General features: G+C 40.9%; 1 protein-coding gene across 3 annotated transcripts in view; it reads right to left on the bottom strand.

Moving 5' to 3' along the window:
- Positions 1-1,228: 1,228 nt before the first annotated feature.
- The window catches only part of GABBR2 (gamma-aminobutyric acid type B receptor subunit 2), a 469,148-nt gene continuing 457,256 nt past the window's right edge, over positions 1,229-13,120 (bottom strand). For all 3 annotated transcript variants that reach the window (XM_039548719.1, XM_019282587.3, XM_039548720.1), the window contains 2 exons: positions 10,365-10,482; positions 1,229-3,706 (listed from right to left, as the gene is read on the bottom strand). In XM_039548719.1, the coding sequence (XP_039404653.1) occupies positions 3,541-3,706; positions 10,365-10,482 (284 nt within the window). In that variant the 3' untranslated portion in view covers positions 1,229-3,540. The remainder of the gene's footprint in view (positions 3,707-10,364; positions 10,483-13,120) is intronic.

Raw genomic sequence — 13,120 nt, 5'->3', positions numbered from 1 at the left:
ATTATATCTCAAAAAAAGAAAAAAAGAGAGAAAAATGCTCTTTCCTTACCTTCCTTGATTTTATTTATTTGAAAGTAGGGCTGCAAGATTAGCAATCTTCCATGAATCCAGTAGCAACTTTATGATTGTATAGGAAGCATATTTGTTGTGCCTGTGGAAACTCAATGGTTCAAATAAAGCTGCTCCCCTGACATTTCCCTCTTTTTTTTTTTTCATGACCCTTTAAAGTAATATTTCTCTTTGTTCTGGTTTCCTATTATTCATGAGCAATTCTAAATTCTTCACATCCTCCCACAATTTCTGGTTGAATGTAGGTTTCGCATTGAAGTTGTTCTGTACTTTTTTCCTTTCTTGAATGAGCTTTGATGTATCTGTTTGAGTTTCTCCTGCCATCTGGTATTCTGCACTGAGAGACATGATCCTCACTGTTAACTCCTCCTTGGTATTTTCTCTTTTTAAATATGTTCGGAGGGACTCCTAAGCTGCATCAGAAACCTGCTGCAAAACCATTTGTGGTGGTTCTAATTCCCACATCTTGGGCTTTATGACATTTTGGGCTGGCTTGAGGATGCTCCCCTGTTGAAAAGCAAACAACTCAAAATGTTCTTTCCTGTCACTGTCTCATTGCCCTACATTCCCACCCTCCTCCTGTTCTGCCATGTGGAAGAACCTGCTTTAAGACACAAACCCCACCACATGCACAAAACTAGATGGAGAGGCTTAATGTTTGCCTTCATGAAGGATTTGGTGTTTATTCTCAGAAATGTCTCATTTGTTAATGCAGAGATTTTACTATTGAGCTGGAAGATTGGCTCAATTTCAATAATTCGTGTGAAATAGTAAAATATTTCCTTTTCTTCTGAATTCACATTCACTGTGGGGCAAGAGAGAACAGTGTGTGGGCTAAGTGTGGTTTGGATATAAATGTTCAGTACATGTTTTGATTAGTTTTCCATTTGAAAAAGGTCTTAGACTTCACTCTTGGGAACTGCAGTAATTGTATTCCGGGGCAGAGGCTCTTCTATCTATTATCTCCAAATGCAAACTGTTCAACTACTAGGATGTGTATTTTTATTACATATTACATTTTTATTAAAATGTAGTGTTGTAATAGGATTCCTCTTTCTCTGAGGAGGCTTTTATATATATACCTATGTTTATATATATACACACATACTCATTAAAAATGATTTTGCTATGGGGGAAGAGGGCATTGAGTGCAAAAAGCTAAGTTTTATATATTTTATTCATAAAAACAGATTTGCAACAATTTATTAAAAATTGATCTCATGCAGTATAAGGTTATACAAGAAATTCTTCATTTACATTTTCTTCTGGCAGTTCCAGTCTAGTTTAAAGCATTTGTGCACTAACATCATTGGAAAATGCCATTGGGGCACAGCCTCTTCATAAATTTACAGTACATTTTTGCTGCAGTATAAAAGAACAGAAACATTAAATAGCTATATTCACTTGGTTGGTCTTGTTATCTGCAGTAAAGTAAAAAAAAAAAAATGTTATGGGAGAAACTACAGTATCATTGAGACAAAGAATGTACTGCATGGTTTAAACCTAATAAACGTCACACAGTCAGTATTCACGAAGTTACAGACACACACACACACACACACTCACCTCCAATGGTCCGATACTTCTGAATTATTTTTTTTTCCTGCTAAGTTGGAATAATATTTCTACAGAGATCTTTGTGTATACATTATATACAATATTGTAATTTTCTCTTTTTAAAAATTAACATTCCTTTTAAAATAAACCAGGCCCTGATGATATTAATAAAGCAAGAGAATACTGTCAACACACATTGAGTGACGACATCAGTGTTTAGTGCTTAAACAGAGTAATGAGTTCTAGTTTATCTGTGTTTATACTTACATGGTTTTTTGTTCTAAAAGCTACAGATATTTCCATAACCTCTCTTACTGTATGTGCCAAGTGAAATATTTTGTGATGCTCCTGATTGCAAGATTCAGATACATATTCGTGTTGGTTTTGGCCACTATGAGGTGTGTTTTATTTTTAATGGAGATTTATGCTAGCTTGTCAAAGCTGCAGTTAATTCCCTCAGGTAATGAACCCCTTCAGCTGTGCTTCAGTCATTGCTGATTTGTAAACCTTTGTACAAATATCATTCCAAAGGTTTGGTCTGAGGGGCACAGGTGTTGATCGAAGAAAACTGAGAGCCTAGTGGGTGCTTCATGTGGTTTTTTCCCCCTACTTTTAGCAAACAGCCCTGGCAGTGAGAGGACACATTTCCAGTCCTTTGAAAAAAGAAGCTGCATGTGTGTCTCACCTGTGCCTGAGGGTTTGGCTCCAGAGTTGGTCCAGACGGTACACCACCATCATTCCTCCTAATTACTTTGGTTCAGGGAAAGGAGCTAAAGTATAAAACCAATTGTTTTTTCACAGTCCTTTCAGGATTCAGATAAAATATTCTATTGGTAAATTTGATTTGTCCTCTCTAATATCCGCTACAACTGTCACACGTACGCAGGTACGAAGCAAACATTGTGTATATTCACATCTATGTGCCCTGCAGGCTTTGCCCGCAGCAGCAAAGTGCTGTGCCCTAATCCCTCCCCCCCAAGTCCACTAAATTAATTTTACTGTAATTATGTGTGACACAGTTCAAACAAACTAGGAAAAACAATTCATCCTGTGGCATTAAGACTTTACTACCCATCTGTCCTCAGTGTGCTGAGTTATCAGCCCTAGGACTTTTTCAGACAGTTTAGTGTGTTATGGTTGGTGCTATTTATTCTGAAATAGGTGCAGAAACTTTGCTAAAAATGAAGCTGCAGATGGTCAGCAGTCACTACCAATGCCCCTGGAGATGGGTGAAGTGCTCTGCTTGCAATCAGCAGCTCTCCAGCTGGTGGCAACTCAGAACTGGAGCTTGGGTTACACATACAGCTGCAAGGTAAAGGTGACCCTGCTCACAGCACTGCAGAGTCTCAATGACACCCGAGGAATCATTTCTCACAATTCTTCTTTCCTACTAAACATCATCCCTGAAATGAAAAAAAGCAAGACTAACCAGTGCAGAATGTTTCCAGCGATTTAACACAACTCTTGTAAAAATGAGTGTATCTATTCCAACATGGTATAGCTCAACCACTGCATTTTCCTTACATGGATACAGTATAGAATTGCATGTTCTCAGCAGCCACATAAAGCTCAGTGACATTTGAGTGTTTGTTTTTTTTTTTCCCTAGTGTCTTTTTTGCAAGATCCATATATCCCAGCCTCCTTGTTGCTAGTAGAAATTTTGGAAGAAACATTTTTCAGTGACTTCTAGGTGAAGAAATAAAAACTCCATGAATAAGGCTACAGATCAAACTCCTTGTGTCCTCCTTTGCTTTTTCACATGAGTTACATGGGCACTCCTGTGACGAGGGCCTCAGCAGAAGTTCCTCTGCATTAAGAGCCAATGTTACATGTTTGTAGCAGAGTTCTAGGTCAGATGTTTAGTCCAGTCATTGAGTACTTAAAAGCAGTTCAGGAAGCACTGATCTCCCTCTCCTACAGCCCTGAAACCATCACTCGGAAGGAGGGGGGCACGTGTCTGTGCCGAGGACTGGCACTGGGGCTTACGCATGGGCTGGCACAGCTGGCATCGACTCCTCCTATGGACGGCAGGTAGGCGTGATGGAGGATGGGCAGCTGCAAGGACAGCCGGCGCTGTATGCTGCGGGAGAGACAGGGAGAGCAGCGTTAGCCAAGGGCCAAATGGAATACATTACATGGCTGGTGTGCTCCCAGGGTGCTGCGAGGGAGTTCTCTGTGCCTGCCGCTGTGACCGACAGGGTTAATGCCAAGAGCCTGGCCCTTGCTGATGTTGAACTGTGCCACCGTGATGTTATTTTCCCCTTGGGGAATTCTTCTGGCAGGTTAGACATGGCAAAGGAAAATAAGCGTGCTTTCTCAGCATCCCACAACCTTCTGAAATTCCCAGGCACATTCAGGTTAATTGTTAGACTGCTGATACCAGGAAAAGGGAAAACCTTAAGTTTGCAAAGAGGCTGTATGGCTTGGTGACCCCCCACCCCCTGCAAAGCAACCAGCTGCCTTCAGAGCCCTGACCAACTGTGTAGACATGCACGAGGTCACAGACTGAGTTTCAAGCCATGCATCACTTAGCACAAGGATGTTAGTACTAAGGATGGCATTTTTGCAACTCCAGCTGAAGCAAACACAGGTGCATCGTGATTGGGACTGATGGCTTTTTCCTCTTTTAAGTAGCTCCTCTTTAAAGTTTGGGTCTGTGCTTTTGAGGTGATAGATGTTTCAGCCAGTGCTATGGGACTGAGGAACTGGCACTCTAAAAGCAGTCCTGTCCAACACCCATACCAAAATTCAGTGTTCCTAAACCCAACATTCTGTATCCATTTTTCCAAGCAGATTGACATCATAATAACTGGTGTAATTTTTTTAAAAATGGATACTAAATCCTGCTCACAGGTATCCCATCTAAGCCCTTTCCTTGGAGAGCATGGTGCCATTAGAAAAGGCCTCTGCTACCCCTGTGCAGTGGATATACTAGCACCTTCCACAAAATCGAAATCCTGTTGAGGTTTGCTAGTGTAAAAGATGATTTCAGTCATTTTATCCTCAGGATGGCTTTGCATTTGGAGACATTCACCCTTGAAACACAGCGGAACTTTCTAAAGAGAAGAAAGATGTCAAAGTGACTGAGCTGAACTGAAGACTGGCTTTTGGATTTCAGAACAAAAATGCCCATAGAAAGCATTGTAACTGTATAATAGAGTTTTAAATTTATGTTTGCCCATTATCTGATATAATGACAGTGTATAGACAGGCCTTTACAAGGGGTGCATGTTTGACAGCTAGCCCTTTGAACAGCCTTTCTGATTCAAATGACATTTAATTGCTTGTATTAGGTAGCAGACACAGATACCAAGGCATCCATTGCACTGCTTGGGAACCAGGCAATATAGCTTTTAAACTCAAACAGAAAGAAATGTAGTGTTCTTCTCTTTAGTTTCTCCACTACAAACTTTGGCTTATTTATACAGAGGTGCAGTAGAAATAGCTGTTGTCTGCCTACCCAGGAAACTCTTTCTCGTTGTCTTCCCCTCAAACTCCCTTTAAAACTTTCATGCAATGTTAGTCCTCAGTGATGACCATTCTAGTGCTGGCAATGCACTCCTGGAACTGAACAAAATCCATTCATTGTTATTTTGCTACTGTGCTTGATTCTTTCTGGTGCTATCAATGAAGTCATGCCTTGTTCCCAAGGAGTGCAGAGGTGGCATGGCTCACTCTTTCTCTGTGCTGAATCCTTATGAGCCCGATGCCATGGATTGTCATTCTGTCTCTTGTTGAGGGGTCAAATGCAGAATTGCCCGCACTTATTTTCCCACCAGTGGAAATGCTTACTTTGTTCAACTGTTATAGACTTCTCATTAAAGGGCTTTTTGAAGCTACTCCAAGAGAATCCAGTTGCATAATCAAGTGAATAGGATTTTTTTTTTCATCCATTTCACTGTTAGCCATACCACGGACAAAGCATGTTTATTTAGCTATGCCAACAGTAGCTGCAGTGGGTAGCGAATTTTGCTTTAACTGTACTTAAAAGTTTACTTTCACTTGAAAATTTGGTTCCTGGAATTGGGGCAGAGAACTGTAGCCTGGAGACTTGCACACAATTAAGAGTGTAGACAAAACTCCTAGGGTGAAACGTGAAACAAAACAAAACAAGTAGCAAAATCCAAACAAACTTGCTATTTTCACCTGACGTGAAAGTAGATCTTGTGCCTTGCCTCACTCTGTTTAGGGCTCCTTTTCTCACAATATGTGTGATTTTCCCTTCTCCCAGTCCTTACACATTTTGCCTATGCTTTTGGGGAGAGCCCTTGGTATCAATACAGGCTGGGGGATGAAGGGATGGAGAACAGCCCTGCCAAGAGGAAATTGAGGGTGATGGTGGATGAAAACTGGACATGACCAGGCTATGTGCACTTGCAGCCCAGAAAGTTAATCATATCCTGGGCTGCATCAAAAGTACTGGGTCTAAAATCATAGGCAACCACTGAAGGAGATGGAAAGGAAAGATAATTCCACACACAGAGCATCCACTCATCAGGATTCTGTGACAGGGGAAGTGTCCTCAGCTCTGTACAGAAATACCATTTATTAGGGAAACATAAAATCAAGTAAAACCTTGACTTCCAATGTCAATGCACACAGAAATACAATGCAGTGCACATGGGAATGCATGATACCACAAGGGGGGCCGAGGCATTTGAAATATATTTTGGTTTTGTTATAGAAAATCACTAATAAGATCCATTGGTAAGTGGGGGGACTGAAACAAATTGCTGCAACAGTCAAACATCTGAAGTTCTGTGGGAGTGTGTAAACTGTGTCTGAGCACTCAGGGATTATTTCAGTTAATTCTGCAGCACATTAATGTTGATTTTTATCAACTGCAGGGAAGCTGGAGAAACTCTAAAAGAACTACAGTAAAGCAAGATGTTCTACTAGCAAGTAAAAGAAAAGGAGACTTAGAGGTGACCTTTTCCCTCTCTACAACTTCCAGAAGGGTGGTTGTAGTCAGGTGGGGGTTGGTCTCTTTCTCCAGGCAGCAACTGACAGAAAGAGAGGACACAGTGTTAAGCTGTGCCAAGGGAAATGTAGGTTGGATATTAGGAAAAAGTTTTTTATGGAAAGAGTGGTTAAATACTGGAATTGTCTGCCCGGGGAGGTGGTGGAATCACCATCCCTGGATGTGTTTAAAAAAAGATTGGATGTGGCACTTGGTGCCATGGTTTAGTTGAGGTGTTAGGGCATCGGTTGGACTCGATGATCTTAGAGGCCTCTTCCAACCTAGTGATTCTGTAAACTAACTGTTCTAAACCCACCTTATTTTAATGACAGATTTGAGTTAGATCATAGATAGACTAATATAAATCACTCTCAGTGAAGAAACAAAGGCCTGTTCCTGCTGAGGCATATGGCTGCAATGCAATAATCCAGTCACAACCAAGTTTTTTGATTGAGAATTTTTTGTTACTTAAATTAACATAACTGGCTCCAGTTATGCTTTGAAGGTTACAAAAAACCCTGCATATAGAAATAGTCTATTAAGATCACAAGTTTTAGTGAGGTCCCCCAGAAATCTGTCATCACCTCTACTTAGAGATCTGGAAGACTGTTACATATTGTTGCTGTTAAAATGAGAATGGTATAAATTTTAATGGTGCCAAAAGCTAATGACCTGCTGGATGTAGGTCACTGATGAGAAGGGACACACACAGGAATGAAGGAGCATAGATGGATGTCCTTAAGGGTCACAGAAGGTAAACCATTGAACGTAGCCTTCATGCACATAAGCTGACTGATATGATCTTTAGATAAGCAAGCAGTACTGCCCATCAGGAAAGATGAGCAGTTTGATGCTCATCAAAGCAGATGACTTTGCCTGAGAGACAACTCATCCTACTGGGAAATGAATGATATCTATTCTAAACCGGTTCAGGCTGCTTTTTGGACCTGAGATGAGCTGGCACAGTGCAGCGTCTATCCACACAGCTAAGCAGCCCCCAAGATTGCTGCTGAGCATTTGCTGGGAGAGCACAAGCAGGTACAGCTGTGCTAGGGAGTATGCTAAAAAGCACAATGGGAAATCAAAGTGCAGGGCTCGTGCCTGTGCACTGGTACTGCTTCGCCAGTGCTTTTACTATAGGAGGTGTTAATTTATACTGTGTAGACAGTGTACACAGGAAAGAAAGCAGTTGGCATCCACTTTTTGCTCTTCTTATCTGATGGCCTGATTGGGTATGGAAAATTTTACATGGCAGTATGGAAAACCTACTGGGTCCTGTCCAGCGGGAAAAGGAGTAAGATGCCAAGAGAACTGAGAATCATCTATATTCATGCTCTAAGGCTGCTTTACAGTCATACAGACTACATTTTCCCTAGGTGCAGCGTTCTAAATCTGAGCCAAGCACAAAAAAATTGTTTTTCACATTCTGATTGAGACAATGTAAATATCACCCCATTGAAAAATGTGAAACAACTTCCTGCACTACTGCCTGAAGTGCATGTATACCGTTCTGGGTTCACTTTGGGCACAACTGTAGAATAAGGGATCCTACTTGCAATGAGTCAAATGTAGCACTAATGGTAAGAAAGAATGAAAAAATCCCAAATCAGCTCTTTTCTGGACTCTGTAAGAGCTTTCATACTGGAAGATATCAGTTTTCATGAGTGCTGACAAGCACAGGAAGCTGGGAAGATTTTTTTCCCCACAGTCATTAAAGAGTTAAAATTTCTGCAGGCAAGTGATTGAATTAACATCCTCCTTTCACAGGTTTGTGACCAAGAGGAAATCTTTTTCAGACTAATGTCCTTGAGATCGTGTTCTTGAATAAGAAATAAGTTTCTCAGACTGTGACTACCTGTCAGATGCCCTATGTATGAAGTGAAATTAGAAAGACAGAAACTACAGCTTACCTTTAAATCCTTTTTTTTTTTTTTTTTTGACAAAAATTATATATTTAGCAACCATCAAAGGACAGAAGTGCTGCCAGACAAGCTGAGAAACAAGCCCAGGGGTGCAGAAGGATATCTTCAAGAGCACAAACTTTGGAGAGAGTCAATCTCTTATCAAAAAGAGGGAAGTCCTGAAGACAGCTATACCTCTCCTCTCTGGCAGATCCACTGTGCCTGGGCAGTGTGGCTCTGGTATCCAAACCACCGCCTCATTCCCAGGGAAGACACTGGCCCTTGGACCTGGCACAGTCACAGCTCTGCAAATGCTGAATGGCACCGTTTAGATTTAGCAGGACTGTATTAATTGCCTTCCATAAATGACTGTTCAGATTTGTACTGACCCACTCTCCAGGACCTTTAGGAAATCTCAGTCTTCTCATCAGTTATCACTAGCCTAGAGGAAGTTCTGTCATCACCAAATGTTTTTCTTTGCCTGTATTAAATCTGTATCGAGACAATTGGATTATCTGAAAGTCTGTGTTTTTCTTAGCATCTTTCTTAATGTAAGGGAGCCACATGCGGATGAGGCTGCATTCACACTACATTATTTCTGACAAATGGTGCTGAGAAAAACACAGGCCTCTAATAGCTATGCATTAAAGCACTCTGCTGACCCCACAAAGTCAGGAGAGCGCTCTCAGCAAGAGTCTTGCTTTTGTGAAATAACAAGATATTTCGTCTACTGTGGGACTTTTTCCCTTTTCTTGAGGGGGGTGGGTGTGTGTGTGTGGATTAGCTTCTTTGCAGGTTTGGGTTGGGTTTTTTCTTTGAGTGCAAGGACAGAATTAGAAATCCACGTGTTTTCCTGCACCAGGTAGTACAAGACAGTAGCTACTATCTGCAATCAGGGCTGCTGTTGCTGATGTAACGTGACTCATTCTAGTAATCTGTTTAATTTATTCTGTTTTTAAATAAGTTTTTAAATTGCCCAGGAGTCTGACAGCTATTAGCTCAGACACTGATGAAGCGATGCTCGTGTAACCAGGCTGCCTTGGGGAAATGGCTGATGCAGGCACACATGAGAATGCTGCTTCCCTGAGCTCTGGCCCATGGCAGGTCCTGCTCAGAGAGTGGAGGGTAGGACACCAGTTTATTGTATCAGTTCCTAGAGAGAAAAGCGAACACCCAAAGACTCCTTCCCCTCTGTAAATCCAGCCAGGGTTTTGTGCCATCCTCTCCTTGTATCTGCAGCATTGTTTCTAAGGGAAACTACTTAGTGCAGGCTTTCCTGTGCCAAAAATCAGGTCCAGCTGCTATGGCAACGTTGAGAAGCCCTCAGGACACTTTTTATTTCTCATCTAGCTTAAGAATGTAAAAGAACAAAATGTCTACATACACCATGAACCCCTCTGGCTGGTGTGTGGAAGGACTTGGACATTTGACAAGAGTCATAAGACACTTGTGCACATATGTACATCCTCTTCTCTCCTCCACACACTGGTGGTTGGGCACAGCTCATCCTGCAACTCTCTACAGAAACTTTAGACATCATGCTGTGGATGTCTCCAACAAGAAAAAAGAAACATTTGTTTGCCTTCGGGGCACCTTAGGATCTAAAGTCCCTGTTATCCTTTGAGTTTCATTGGGGTGGTGAGCGGGTGGCAGGGAGGTATCACAGTACAATGTTGCTGCCTATTGGTGCTTTAGGAGGTGCCATTCACATTCCCCATTGCTGATGTTTCAGGTTCTCTCTGTAGCTGGGGCTGCATGAAAGGGGGTTACAGTGAAGGTCTTCCCATAAAAAAATGCATTGAAGGGAAGTATGGGCTTTGATGAAATGTAATAATTTAAATTACCATCTTGTCAGTAAGATAATGATGTATACTTACTGTTCTGGAGAGTTGATGTCTTCTATGGGATCTTTGTTTGTTCTGGAAGGGTCTGATGAGCCCCACTGTGCTGGTGGATTTTGATCAAGATGATTTTTCAAAATGGCTTTCTCACCATCTGGATGGACAACACATTCAATTTTACTTTACTGTGACCAGGTGACCATTTCAAAATTGTTTCATTTTAAATTTTCCCAGATATCCATAATGCCACAAAGTAAACTCATACTACCTATATTCCAATATAGTCTCAAGTTTTGCTGTGACAGTTTGGTACTCTTATGTTTTGGTTGATGTGTTCCTCCATAGGAACTACCATGAAGAAAGAGAAAAGTTACAAAACCTCTTTGTCCTCCCTTTGCTTCCCCCCACCTTTAAAAAAACCCCACAAACCAACCCTTGTCGTCCCACCTCTATGCAGCTGTATCACTCTCTCTCATCTAGGCTTAGGCTATGTGAAAAATTAATGTAACTATACTGTTCTTGCAGTTAGAAATTGTAACCTTCTCATAAACCCTCTTTCTTAAGACTTTTCCTGAAAGATCTATAACCTCATTGATATATAGACCCTTGATACTCTTATGATCACACAGGCAATTAAGTGCTGTCATTTGCCTATCTGCTACTGCTGTCATTTTTAGCATGGAAATATGATTCATATCAGTTTCACTGGTCCATAGGTTGTCTGCAGCATGGACAGCTAATGATGTCATTATTCTTTTTTCTTTTCTGCACAGTGATAACAAAACAGATCATAATTCTTGATTCCCCTGGGTGTCCTGGGAGTCCCTGGCTAGCTGTGCTGATGCCCATGGCATCATTCCCCCTGAGAAACACAGGCGAACACAGCCATTTTAAGAAGATCCTTTCTGTTCCTGCCTGCTTTTTCAAAGTGTCTTTCTGTGTTAAGCCAAATAAAATCATATGGAAAGCATCTGAATAATGAGGGCAGTTCACAGTTTTCATAAATAATTACAGAGAGCTCCAAAACCATCACCAGCAGTTGTTTGCCACACAAACAGAGAAGCAGTGATTGCCGCAGGCATTGAGGCAGCATGGAAGAGGAGTCTGAGGTAAATTCTTGAAGAGGGTACTGGAGGATTTGAACATAAAAGTGGGTATGAGGGGGAAAAACAGGAAAAGAGTGAAGAAAAAAGGAAAACAGCATGAAAAATCTGGTACATTTTGAAGGGTTAAGCTGCTTTTCTGTTGTACTTGTTTAGGAGCCCCAAATAATGCTCAGCTCCCAGCATGCTAGGAATATCTATGTTATCAACAGGCACCGGGTGTACAAAACAAGCAGCAGAAACACAGAGTGAGGAAAGAAGCTGGAAGCACAAATATTTTGAGGGCAAACTCCAACATCTATAATTACCCTCCCAGTAAGCTCATCCCTGGCATTATTTGATAGCATTCACTTCCTGCTGTGAAAAACCTAAAAAGCAAGCAACAACCAAGTGTGTAGGTGAGGAGGCAACAATGCACAGACATGGGGATCACTACAGCTCAGAAGGAGACAAGATTTTTCACTTATGTTGCATTGAAGAGAAGGATCTGGCTGAGAAAGGAGGTGACCAGAACACATGAAGCTGCTTCAGCTGGGGCAGGAAAATGTCAGTAGAAGAGAGCAAAGGAATTCAGTTGTAGCAAGAAGAGTGTTTAAGAGATGGCAGGAGTCAGTGATGGTTTAGATGTGAAGGGAGTAGAGTAAAGAGTCAAATCTGGCAGTGGCTAAGATAAGCAATAAGCTCTATCATCTCAGGGCAGCCTGAAGTTTGCTGATGTGGCATTTGCTGTCACAAGCGTTCAGTTTTTACTTTCCGTACATTGCATTGCTTTGTATATCAAGTTTGACATTTGCATAAAAGTCTTGTGATGTCTATAAACAGACATGTAGAAAAGAACACTTTTTACTTCTGTGATTAAAACCAACATTCAGTCCTGAGCTGATGTAAGCTGACAATGGAAACTGCTGACTTTTTGATATAGACCAAAGTAAAAATTTGAGTAACCCTTGTAATTAGGGATGGAAAAACTCTATGATTTAATTATTTTAGGGTTCCAACTCCTTTGGACAAGATAAGCAATTTAACATTTTACAAAGCCACTAAAGATATAATTCTTCATCAAATGATTGGAAAATGCAACTGTTGCTGTTTGGGAGTATGTTATTTAATAGAATAATCTGTGTTGTACACGCTAAAGGAGTTTCATGCACTTTCAGATGTGCTGTGAGAGCGAGAGAGAAGGAGGTGGTCCTTGTCAAAAAGGTGGGGGATTTAGTTTAGAGTAGAGCAGAAATCATATATTCTCTTCCTACTCGCCTCTCAACACCAACTGCCCATATATCACCGTGTGTTATTCTTAATAGACTCTTTTCTACCACTCTTGCAGATGACTTGCCCTTAATACACTGAATAAATTTCTGTATACAAGGCTACCAAGTGCAACTTTTACTGTATATGTATAAAATACAGACAAAATGCACATTAAATTGTCGCTTTTTTTCCTTTTTCCTTTGCTTCTTTCAAAATTAAAAACAACAAAAAAAGTTAAGTAATTCTTATTTGTTAGGCATTTTGGGAGAGGAGTTGTTAGATTTCTATTTTGCAGCTATGGAAACTAGAATATCTTTATTTTTTATTTACCTTTCATTTAAATAATGTAGAGCAAGATTCTCACTTAGTCATATGCTTCTGGGAGCTGGATCTTAAAGAAAAAACACTATTGCCATATGCACTTAAAAAACTTAAGGG

Source organism: Corvus cornix, chromosome 2 (assembly GCF_000738735.6).
Source record: "Corvus cornix cornix isolate S_Up_H32 chromosome 2, ASM73873v5, whole genome shotgun sequence".
Taxonomy (NCBI): Eukaryota; Metazoa; Chordata; class Aves; order Passeriformes; family Corvidae; genus Corvus; species Corvus cornix.
The sequence above is the reverse complement of the archived record's forward strand: the minus strand, read 5'-3'. Positions and strand labels throughout refer to the sequence as shown.